This window comes from Amblyomma mixtum, chromosome 2 (assembly GCF_055824585.1).
Source record: "Amblyomma mixtum isolate Tamu chromosome 2, ASM5582458v1, whole genome shotgun sequence".
In the NCBI taxonomy this organism is placed as follows: domain Eukaryota; kingdom Metazoa; phylum Arthropoda; class Arachnida; order Ixodida; family Ixodidae; genus Amblyomma; species Amblyomma mixtum.
Window position 1 is genome coordinate 41828376 of NC_143013.1, and position 11661 is coordinate 41840036.

An 11661-nucleotide genomic window follows, 5' to 3' on the forward strand; every position below is an offset into this window, starting at 1 on the left:
TGATTGTGCCACAAAGGGGGGCAATAGAAGCTTGCAATAAAGTGGACATTTGGGATGCCATGACCTGCGAAATGCACGCGGACAGATTTTCAACTATGCGATCCATGGCACTTGCCATTGCTTTCTCCACCGCCGCCGCAATCGCTTGCGACAAGGAGGAATCCACAACGGTTGCATGCCGCGCTGCCACACTTGCATAGCCAGATGTCCTATCTTTGATGACTGCAACTGCCTCCCGTCTTGAGCACCTGCGCTTGTCAATCAACTCTAGTACTTGCACTTCCTCAGCCCGCGCTGGGCATTCGGAATGGCTTGCTGAGTGTCCACCGCCACACAAACAGCATTTCTCTTGTTGAGCAGAACACCCAGCGGGGTCGTGGCTCTCTCCGCACCCACAGCAGCGAAAACTCGATTTACAGGCCTTGGCGCTATGGCCAAACCTCCAGCAATTACGGCACTGAAGGGGCCGAGATGTAAATTGATCCACACGGAAAATCAAAGGCCACACCTTAACTTCAGATGGACAGGACAGCCCTGCAAATGTAGCAATAACAGTCTCCGTCGGTAACTTTGTTCCATCCACCACACGACTGCATCGGTGAATGGCGATCACGCCAGCCGAAGTGAGCTTTTCTAATGTCTCGGACGCGCTTAGCCGTGGGTCTACGCCACGGACTAGCCCTTTCGAACACGCCAGATGAGGAGGTATGAACGCGCTCACCGGGTGATTGGCAAACGACGAACACTTCAGCAGGTCGGCTACGCATGCCTGGTCTGGCGATCTGCATACGATCCCTCCACGGCCGAACTGCCGGACGTCAGTAATCTTCATGTAATGGGGGGTGGTAGATTTAAGCGCAGCCTGAACAGCCTCGGGGTTATTCAGCTTGATGGAGCCCTCATCCGCGGGGACGAGAGCAACCGGTATGCTGCTAACTCCGCCACGGAGGAAACAATCAAGAGGCAGCTCATCTGGGGCGAGACAAGCTGACCAGGGGGTGTTCCCCTGGCCGGGAGAGTTTGTGGACATCAGTCCACGTTCCCGCGTTCAGTCACCCTGGAAAATGGGAAGAAAACACAAGAAATCAAGCAGAAATTCGAGGAATAACTCAGCACCGCCTGGTACTTAGCCGCAACCCAACAGCAGCGAGGGCTAGAAAGTGGCTGTCGGTCAGTGGCGGTGCTGCGCTGTGCCTTTGTTTCGTCGTCGTTGTGCCGCCGCACTCGAGTCGCGCAGTCGATATTAAGCGGGAGTACGTAGCAATCAACGTGGTTTCGGCCACACACATGCAGCATGAAGTCTTGTGCGCCAGGGTTGCGAACTGCCAGTTCGCCAGGGGCTGCCGTTTCTTTCCAGCTTACGTCACGCTCCGGGCATGTGGCTGTGGGTATTAACTCTATGGGCTGTGGTCTCAAGCGACAGCGGTGGCAGTGTTTGCAGGGACTGGGAATTAAAATTTACGCACGCTGCTGTCTCCGTGGTGTGTGGCCCATAATCTAGAGGTCTGGGAATGCAAACGGAAAAATTGACGCCATGGTGTTACGGATCTCACAGTAATGTAACGCCAGAATGGCCAAAATCAGCGACAGGGGGACGCGTCACGGATGCGCAGCAACAGGCTCTGTTGTCGCCGCTATCTCCATTGCATCCGAGGGAAGAGGCGTTGCGCAGCCGGTTTATTCCGTATTCACGTTACCCCTTTCGCGTTGTACGATGTGGCTAGTGAGCAGTCCCTACTCTCCAAACGCAGCTGGCCGGCTTTCGCATTTGTCGCTCCTCTCTTCATATACTGAGTGTTTCACCTAATACTTTCTGCAGTTTTTAAAAATTTGGCTTTCTAACTATTACAGTTATGCTGCCTAGTTATTGAGAGGTGTGTAGCTCACCGTAAGTAATATCGATATCAGTTTTTTAAATTTCTAAAGCATCGCTGTCCTGACTCAACAAACTTTGGCCATTTCTTGCGCCATTCGAAAACCGCACGCGTGCGAAGAGGTACTGGCTGTTTGCTGCTAAAGAACAGTTCCACTCTCCCCGCTTACGAAATATCCGCAATTGCTCTGCTTTTATCTGCGCTAACGAGCGCCTTTTTCAGTTTATTGCAAGTGTTTCATGTCTCTGGCATAGAAAGTAGTTTCATGTCTCTGGCATAGGTAACACTTGTTTTGTTTTGTTTTCATTGCGCCTTGAGTCGTTTGAGTTTAGTTGCTGCTGTAAAATAAAAAAAAAGCAACGTCGTCGTTATGAGAGGTCCCGCTATATCTCAACATGGGTCGCTAAATGAAAGATCCCTCTCAACCTCATCACTTCACTTGATCCTTTGCCGCTCCAGACGATATTCCCTTTCACTCACTAGCATCATCATCATGCAAACACCACCATCATCATCAGCAGCAGCGGCAGCCTAATTGCGTCCACTGCAGGACAAAGGCCTCTCCCACACCCCTCCCATTAAACTGGCAGCAGCGAATGAATACTTCAAAGCTAATTTATTTCACTCCGTCCATGCACGTTTTTAGCGCCGCACGGGTTTAAGCAGTCGGAATATATCTTCACAGTTATATTAGTTCTGTTGGGTAAGATTTTCTAATAGCTAGGTACGGAAATGCCATAGTATCGTTACGTCACAGCTGATGCGGCGTGAACGAAGTTACCAGGTAAAGAGCTCACAAAACGATGCGCCCGGTTCTCTGCCGCCCATCAGAAGAAAGAGGCTGTTTGCGAAGTGTTCGTGGTTTCCAGTTTTATTTATCAAAGCGAACCACGTGCACGCTTTACAGTTACTATACAGTGTTCGTCGCAAGTCCTACACGTGGCACTGCTGCTATCCTGCTCTGAGCGGACGAAACGTGTACTTGATGCTCAGAGGTTTCCTTTGAAGCTTGTGAACTGCCGTGATGAGCACGAAACCAGCGCGGTTGTCAACAATCGAGTTTGCGGCCGGCCTTCCGTACTGGTAGATTTGTGTGTTCACGCTGACGTTGTCCCCTCCAGTGTCCACGTCGATGTTCGGCTTGAACTGTTGTGTCCTAAAGCCGCCGAGTTCACTTTGGGCAACGTTGTTCGTGACTCCATATCCGCTAGTCTCGCCGTCTTGAGAACTGAACGTGTAGTTGATGCTCAAGATGTCGGCAGCAAATCGGTGGACTCTGGTGATAACCGTGAAGTCTTGGTTAGCATTTATCCTGTTCTTGACCAGTGGTCGTCCATTTTGGTAGATGTCCGTGTGCGACACGGCGAAGCCGGTTCCCAGTGTGCTTATAGCTATGTTGGGGATAACCTGCCTTTCTGCGAAGCTCGCAGGCTTCACGAGACGAAAGCCATGCCAGAATGGCTTTCTCTTTGTAAACCTGTTCCCTCTCACGAGAGGAATGTAGGGGTGGGCGTACGGAGGCATCTGAAAGTTCAAGTTTCGGCGTGCTTGGAAGAAAGGAAAGAATTGCTGCTGCGCAATCGGGTTTGTGACTTGCGGGACCACTAGTTTCTTCACGTGCGAGTGATGCAGGCGGCGTACGACAGGCTGGACGTGAATGATCGAGTGACCACCAACGTGGGTCGCCCCGACGTTAGGCGAGACAACAGTAATACGGTTTCCCTGGCCTCCGCGCTGGACAGTCACGTTAACGCGGTTGCTCGTTATTGTTTTGTTTATGGTGGTACCCGTGAGAGGATTATGAACTATGGTTAATTGCTTCTTAACCAGTTGCTGGTTACCACGGTTTACTTCTACATCTATGGTTTTCCCAAGCGCTGTTCTGTTTACTGTCACTTTCGTGGCCGTGTTTCGCGCCACAGTTTCGGTTCCGGACATTCCTGGGTTCTCATGTTGGACGAAAACGCTGCCACCATTCCCTGTGAATGTGTTTTGGGCCGTTCCTCCTTTTACGGCACTCTGATCAATATTTTGCTGGCTTGCAGCTCCGTGGGCACCGAGTTGAACTGACACTCTAGCATCGCTTCCGATGACTGTCTTGTTGACTGTAACACCAGTCCAAGGATTTTTGGCGAAGACTCGAACGCTGGGCTGCCCTTGCGTTACACGCGAAGGTTCTGCATCGTTGCTAGTGTTGCTTGCAGGTCCTGTAGAGGGGTTTTGCACAACTACTTGTCTGACGGCTTCTTGAAGGTCACGCTGGATTTCCACGTTTACGCCACTTTCGGTCACAGTCTTGTTGACTTTCACTCCTGTCCAAGGATTTTGGATAACAATTTCAGTGCCAAATGTGCCCCGTGTGCCACCTTGAACTGCTACATTTACACCGCCTGAAGCGATAGTGTTGTTTACAGTCACTTCTGTCAATGGGACATCGATCGCGGTTTGTCTGATAAGTACTTGGTTTTTCTGTTGTACTGACACGTCCACACTGCTTGCACTAACGGTTTTGTTGACTGTCACTTTGGCTGTCAGGTCTGAATTCCCTTGAAGACTGCGTTCGACTTGAATGTTAACGCCGTCTGCTGTGATTGTTTTGTTGACTTTCATTCCGGCCCATGGATTTTCAACTACTATTTGTCTGCTGGAAATTTCCTGAGTGCCTTTTTCAACGGATACGTTGACACCACTTCCGCTTACAATCTTATTGACGGTAACCCCTGTCAGAAATTCACCGGCAGCTGCCCCTGCGCTGCGCTGGACTTCCACGTTCACATTGTTTCCTGTGACAGTTTTGTTAATTGTAACTCCTGTCCACGGGTTCTCGACAGTTATTTGACTGCTGTGCTCTCCTTTTGTGCCTTGCTGAATTGAGATGTTGACGCCACCTTCATTGACTGTTTTGTTCATTGTAACTCCTGTCCACGGGTTGTGGACTACTATTTGTCTACTTGGAGCTCCTGCTATTCCACGTTGGGCCGAGACGTTGACATTACTGTCACTTATGGTCTTATTAACTGTCACTCCTGCGAAGGAGTTTTGGATCTCTAACTGACTCCTCGGAGCCACCGGTGAGGCGCGCTGGACATCTAAAGTAACTCCATTAGCTGTTACTGTCTTGTTTACTGTCACACCGGCCCGTGGACTCTGGACAACTACTTGCCTGGTGGGAACTTTCACGCTTCGTTGTACTGAAACGTTCACTCCATTGTCGCTTATAGTCTTGTTGACAGTCACTTCTGTGAAAGGGCTGTGCACTGCTATCTGTTTGCTGAATGATATTGGAGCGCTGTCCTTGACATTGATTTCAGGGGCTGTTCTATTTATGATTACTTGAGCCCAGGGATTTAAGACCTGGATCAGGTTGTTACCCGTTGCTTGGCTGTTACGTTGTACGGACACGTTGACACTGGCCCCTGTAATCGTTTTGTTGACTGTAATCCATGGATTTTCAACAACTATTTGCCTGATGGGCTGTTCCGGTGAGCCACGCTGTACTGAGACGTGGACACCTCTTCCTGCTATGGTCTTGTTGACTGTTAGGCCTGTCCTAGGATTTTGCACCAGTATTTGTGTCTCGGGGGTTCCTTGTTCCTTGCGTTGGGTTTCTGCATTTACGTTGCCCCCGGTGACTGTCCGGTTTACATTAACTTCAGTCGACGGGCTTTGAACCAGGATTTGGTGGCTTGAAGGCTCATGGCTGCTTTCAACTTGCACGTTAGCTCCTCGCGCTGTAATGGTTTTATTGATCATCACTCCTATCCACGGGTTCTGCACTACAATTTGCTTGCTAGGAACTTCGTGAGTTGCAAGTTGCACTTGAACATCGATACCGTCCGCACTTATCGTTTTGTTCACAACGAATCCCGCCCACGGATTCTCAACAAGTATCTGGCGCGTAGGAACTTCATGTGGGCCAATACCCTGGACTGACACTTTGACATCACTGCCACCTACGGTCCGGTTGACTGTCACTCCTGTCCGAGGGCTTTGGACAGTTACTTGTGTCTCGGCCGCTGCTTGCGCCTGGCGTTGAATTTCCAGATTTACGTTGCCGCCTGTCACCGTTCGGTTCACCGTTACTCCTGTCCATGGGTTTTGGACTAGGACTTGGCGGCTTGAAGGCACATGGACACCACGTTCAACTTGCACGTTGGCTCCTCGCGCGGCAACTGTTTTATTGATCGTCACTCCTGTCCACGGGTTCTGCACTACAATTTGCGTGCTAGGAATTGTGTGACTTGCACGTTGCACTTGAACGTCGATACCGTGCCCACTTATAGTTTTGTTGACAACGACTCCCGTCCATGGTTTTTCAACAACTATTTGCCTGCTGGGCATTCCCTGTGGACCACGTTGTACTGAAACATCGACACCACTGCCAGTTACACTCTTGTTGACTGTTACACCTGTCCAAGGATTTTGCACTGATATTTGAGTCTTGGGGGTGCCTTGCCTCTTGCGCTGTATTTCCAGGTTTACATTGCCCCCTGTCACTGTTCGGTTTACTGTTATTCCCGTCCACGGGTTTTGGACGATGATTTGATGGCTTGGAGCTGCTTGAACGTCACGCTCGACTTGTAGGCTGCTACCTCGCGCTGTAACAGTTCTGTTGATCTTTACTCCTGTCCAGGGATTCTGCACAACAATCTGTTTGCTAGGAATTTGGTGATTCCCACGTTGCACCTGCACGTTGACACCTTTCCCTGATATGGACTTGTTCACTTTCACTCCAGTCCAGGGGTTTTCGACTGCAATTTGTCTGTTGCGCGCTATATGTACCCCTGGGTGGACTTCTATCTTAAGGTTATTCCCATTGGCTGTTTTGTTTATCAAAATACCAGATGAAGACGCTCGGGCAATGCTAATACTTCCACCAGGCCGCGCTTGTGTGCGAACGGACACATTGGTTCTCTTATCTGCAGATTGAAGGGAGCGCCCTTGCGTCCTTATCTCCCTGTCGGGTAGTATTTCTATCGCTTTCGCGACATGCGGCTGCCTCGCTGGTGTCAGTACTGCTCCTGGAAGCACATGCCGTGTCCAGGGTGTGTCAAGATTTTGTTGCTGATGCTGCCTCGTCAAGAGGCCGTGGCGCTGCCTGAATCGTTGTTGCTGTGCCACTATGCTCTGACGTGCTCGTTGTTGCTGCCTCACACGCTGTTCACGTGCCCTTTGAGTAAGCAATCGGTGCTGGCGCTCTCTCTGTCGTCTTTGTTCTTCGAGCCTCCTCCTCTTTTGCTGCAGAATCTGCCAGTGGTGCTCTTGCTGGTTTAACTGTAGTCTCCTCTGCTGTCCCTGCCAGAGTTGTAATCTTTCTTGTTGTTGCTCAATTCTGTCCTCTGGGCTAGAAGCCGCTGGCAGCTTCTTTCGGATTGTTTCTCTAACTGCCTTAGATTGTTGTGACGCACTGCGATGCAACCAAGGCACATTGGCTGATAGCCATGGAATAACTTTGGAAAGGTTAGGCTGTTGCGGCTTTACCTTGATCGTTGATACGGAAGAAATCCAAGATCTGGCCTGGTTCAGGCTCTTCTGCGCGAAGGCCAAACCAGGGAGACTTCGGTTGTGTACCGGGAACAGCACGGAGCCCCTCGGGAAACTCTTCTGCACCAGGGTGAAAGGTAGCGAGTTGGCAGCCGTCGCAACTTGCGTCTGTAGATTGGCCAGACCCGCGACATCGCGTTTGACGCGGGCGAGGTCGTCGTTCGACTCTTGCTGGAAAGACGTTGCTGCTGGGTCAACACTATACAGCAGCGGCTGCGGTCGCGAGGGTGTCTGAAGTTCGAGATGACACGGCTGTGGCTCCGGTGATGGCTGAGCAGCGTACGGTTGTGGCTGGGCTGCCACGAGTGGCCGGGCAAGGGAAGATTGTTCCTGGGGTTCCGATGATATCTGAGCAGTATACGGCCCTTGCTGGGAATCTGGTAGTGGCTGAGGATACGGCTGTGGCGGCTGGGCTACCCCCGGCTGAGGCAGGTAGGGCTGAGGCGCTGCCAATGGCTGCGCAGGGTACAGTTGTGGTTGGGGCGGTAGTAACGGCTGCGCAGGGTAGAGCTGCCCCTGGGGTGCAGGCGCCGGCTGCAGAACATAGACGAATTGAGGCTGCGGCGCCGGCTGGAGCACGTACGGCCTGGGTGGCGGCAACATCGGTTGAGCCACATAGGCTGGCGTTGGCGCTGCCACCGGTTGTGCAATTACAGGACCAGCGTAGGGGCCTCCTGGGTAGAAACCATAGTTTTGGTAAAATGGTGGCGCCACGGGTCCAACGTAAGCCGGTCCACCACCAAACACACCCTTCTGTGAGGCTGCGATGGCGTTTCCCCTCTGCATGTACGCGTTGCTGACGGCCAAGCCGTAGGGAGCTGTGCCCACCTGCATAGAATGAAGAATGAAATCGATTTTTTTTTGTCCTACGCTTTAGTGAGTGCATTAAGTCTTGTGGAAGACAAAGCAATGTCAAGGGAGCAGTAAAAAATTAAGCACCTTACCGGCACACCATACTGGGCTGACGCATCTGCAAAAAATGACAGAAGAGGAACACAGAGGTTATGGTTCGCTTATTTGGTAGCGCTAAGATTCACATTGCATCGACGGCGGGGATGAACCGCGTACAATTCACGTGCATGACAGCTTACCTTGCTTAAAGACAAGCAGGAAGACGCCGAGGATGCATAAAATGACGTCTCTTTTCATTTCCTAAAAAGAAAAAAAAAGAAATTAATGCCGATACACGCGTGGTAATGAGGATGACGAGCGCTAGCTGTGGAGACGCAATTACGTTTCAGTCCCATTTATGCACCCTCTATACCACTCATGCAGACTGCTCTCCTTCCTCCAAGTTCGCCGTCCTCGGCGCATCCGAACTGCGCGAAAGCCAACGCGTGGGAGCTGAAGATAACAGGGGACCAACTATGCTCTGGAGAGGTTTCGAACCCTTCCCGCTTCCGCCCTCGACCCCGAAGCCCACGTTTGGGCGCCTGGCCGCGTGAGGTGCAACACGGTCGACAGGGGGCCCCACTCGCAGCGGCGTGGTGGCGGCCGCTTCGAAGAGCAGGACGCCTGGCTTGGCGTCGAACCCAGCGGCTGCCTGCCGAGTCGCTGGTCATTAAGAGGGTCGTGGCTTTCGTCTGCGTTTCTTCGGCAAGAGTGCCGGGACAACAGCATGGCCGAAACTGTTTTATGGCTTTGGTTCACGTTTCTTCGCCGTTTCTTGCGTTATTCCTTTTCCTTCAAAGCCTAGCTGTGGCGTTTGCGCTCTTGTTCTTTTATATATCTATTTTCTTTACAGCTCGGGTGCGGAGAAAGCATGCGTGCCGCCGTCTTTCGCGTTCGCCGCGGACACTTTCCGTCTGCAAAAACAACTACGTCTTTCCCGGGAACCTTCAGAGCTGACGCAGTGAAAGAAATCGCCATAGCGTACGAGCGTTACTTTGAAAGCGGCGCTTAAAAAGTCAACCCTTGAATGTCTTGCTGCACAGTTCTTGGTAAAGCGATCATCAAAGCATGTGTTTGTGTGTGGTTCGCGACAAGCGTCGGAAACGCAGCCGTGGTCGCCTTAGGAAGCTATCTAGGGCTCAACCGAAAGTTAGTCTGAGGCTCTAACGAAACTATAAGTGCGTCTCAGATTGTGTCTACTGTCTAATTACCTAAAGCAGTCTTGATATATCGAAAGAAAAATGAAGGAACACAGAATACGAAAGTAATGACAGTCATTTTAGCTTTATAACTATTCTTATATGTGCACTCTGCTTTATCGATAAAGGACGTCCAAGCGGAGATCAATTCTAACGGAACATGCCCTGTTTTTATACGTTGAGAGTAAAGTGAGTGGCATCGCAAGTCTTTGTGTAAACCTCAAGATCTGGTTTGGTCGTAGTAAAAAGCCACATCTTGGACGTTATCTACGTCAGCCCAGTGCCGAAAAGGAACAACTTGTTCTGGAACGTTTTGAAGGACCGACATTTCTGAATGTCTCTGAGCAGTGCGCGTCTGTCACGGTGCCGATCATTCGCACTTAATCGTGCATTAAGGAAGTGGAGGTCCGTCGAACATCACGAGGAACGATTAATTTTTCTTCAAGTAGCAAATGCCATAAAGAAGCAGAAACACGAAATTTATGAACGATTTTTTTTTCTTTGGAATGGTGCGCAGACAGTAGTAGTATACACGAGTCAATACATGGAGTTCACCTAGGCAAACTGAAAAAATTATAACTGATTTTTTTTTTGTCCATGTTGTTTCGATTTCAAACAGGTGAACGACGGCTGTGACGTAACAAACGATTTGAGGCCACGTGAGGCATACAAAAAGTGCTATATAATCGCTGCTTGTTCGTTTTTTCTCGTTGTAGCTTTTGGACAGGCTTGCGTAAGAATTGATGTGGATTAAAACAAAGAAGCAGCGACCATTACTGCAGTTTTTGTATGCCTTACGTGACCTCGACTCGTCTTTTAAGCCACAGCCGTAGTTTGGCGGTTGATACCGAGACAGCATGAAAGCAAAAAAATTTTCATTTATCCATTATTTAGCTCTCGTTGGTGCAGAAAGAGAACACAACTAGATTTTTTTGTACAACAAAAACTGATGGGAACGTTGGTCAGACATGATTTCTTGTGTAACAGCGCAACGGCACAAGGCCAGAGGACAAGAAGGGACAATACACAGCGCTGAACTAACAACAGAAATTTTTTGAGGAAGCCATGCTTATAAAGGTGCCAGCGACACTGAAAAACAGAAAAACACAAAGAACCGTGATAGATATCCCTCATACCAGGCACGTTTTAGATACCACAAGGTTAACACGTGGGCAAAAATTCATGTTCTTTCTGCAAGATAGCGACAGAAGGGGTGCTTACACATCTCTCACCCAACTTCATGATCTCAGACTCTTCGATAACTCCTCTAGTCAGCTGATCTTGATGTTTATTAATAAAATAAATTATTATTAAATAAATTATTAAATAAACACAAAATCAGCTGACTAGAGAAGTTATCGAAGCGTCTGAGATCATGAAGTTGGGTCAGAGGTGTGTAAGCACCCCTTCTGTCGCTATCTTGCAGAAAGAATATGAATTTTTGCACACGTGTTAACCTTGTGGTATCTAAAACGTGCCTGGTCGGAGGGAATTCTGTCACGGTTCTTTGTGTTTTTCTGTTTTTCAGTGTCACTGGCGCCTTCATAAGCATGGCTTCCTGAATAAACTTCTGTTGTTAGTTCAGCGCTGTGTATCGTCCCTTCTTGTCCTCTGGCCTTGTGCCGTTGCGCTGTTACACAAGAAAACTAGAATTTGGTGCCTCTGCTTTTTAAAGCTAGCTGCTCCTAGTGATGACGATATAGAAATAAAACAAAATAGCAGGCTGTATTTACATGAACGCTTTATTGCTTTCCTTCGCTAGGAACGTGTTAAACTTGGGCACTAAATGAAAATCTACTGACATAGAATCATTACGCTTCCTTGCTTGGCGCTTATGTAGCTGGAAGCAGTTAAGCCGTCAGATGTCCTCTGTGTGAATGTCTGCCATAGGCCTCGAGTTGTTGCAAAGTCCTTATCGTCACCCCCACAGCTTGGCTCCACTTTAAGTGTAAAAAAAAGCGATGTAAATAAGTAAACGCAGTTGGCGCACTCACCTCAAGACATTGGTGCTGGCTGAGTGCTCGTGGACCTTATTCAGTTTCAAGAAACGCTTTCGACCGCGCTGCCCCCTTTTTATGCCCCTATCGCAGAACTGGCCACGGGAAACGGCGGCTTAATTGCCACGACGTCATTAGCGCAGCAGGATCTCTGCT

General features: G+C 49.7%; 1 protein-coding gene across 2 annotated transcripts; it reads right to left on the bottom strand.

Annotated features, from left to right (window-relative positions):
* Positions 1–2729: 2729 nt before the first annotated feature.
* LOC149359113 (uncharacterized) lies at positions 2730–11661 on the bottom strand. Of its 2 annotated transcripts, XM_089571335.1 has the most exons (5): positions 11503–11661; positions 8510–8570; positions 8363–8388; positions 8168–8246; positions 2730–8092 (listed from the first exon to the last, which is right to left on the bottom strand). In XM_089571335.1, exons 2-5 carry the CDS (start codon positions 8565–8567, stop codon positions 2826–2828), a joined length of 5430 nt encoding a protein of 1809 aa, XP_089427461.1. In that variant the 5' UTR covers positions 8568–8570; positions 11503–11661; the 3' UTR covers positions 2730–2825. The 2 variants fall into 2 exon arrangements, with proteins under 2 accessions (XP_089427461.1, XP_089427460.1); XM_089571334.1 differs by having other exon boundaries at positions 2730–8246.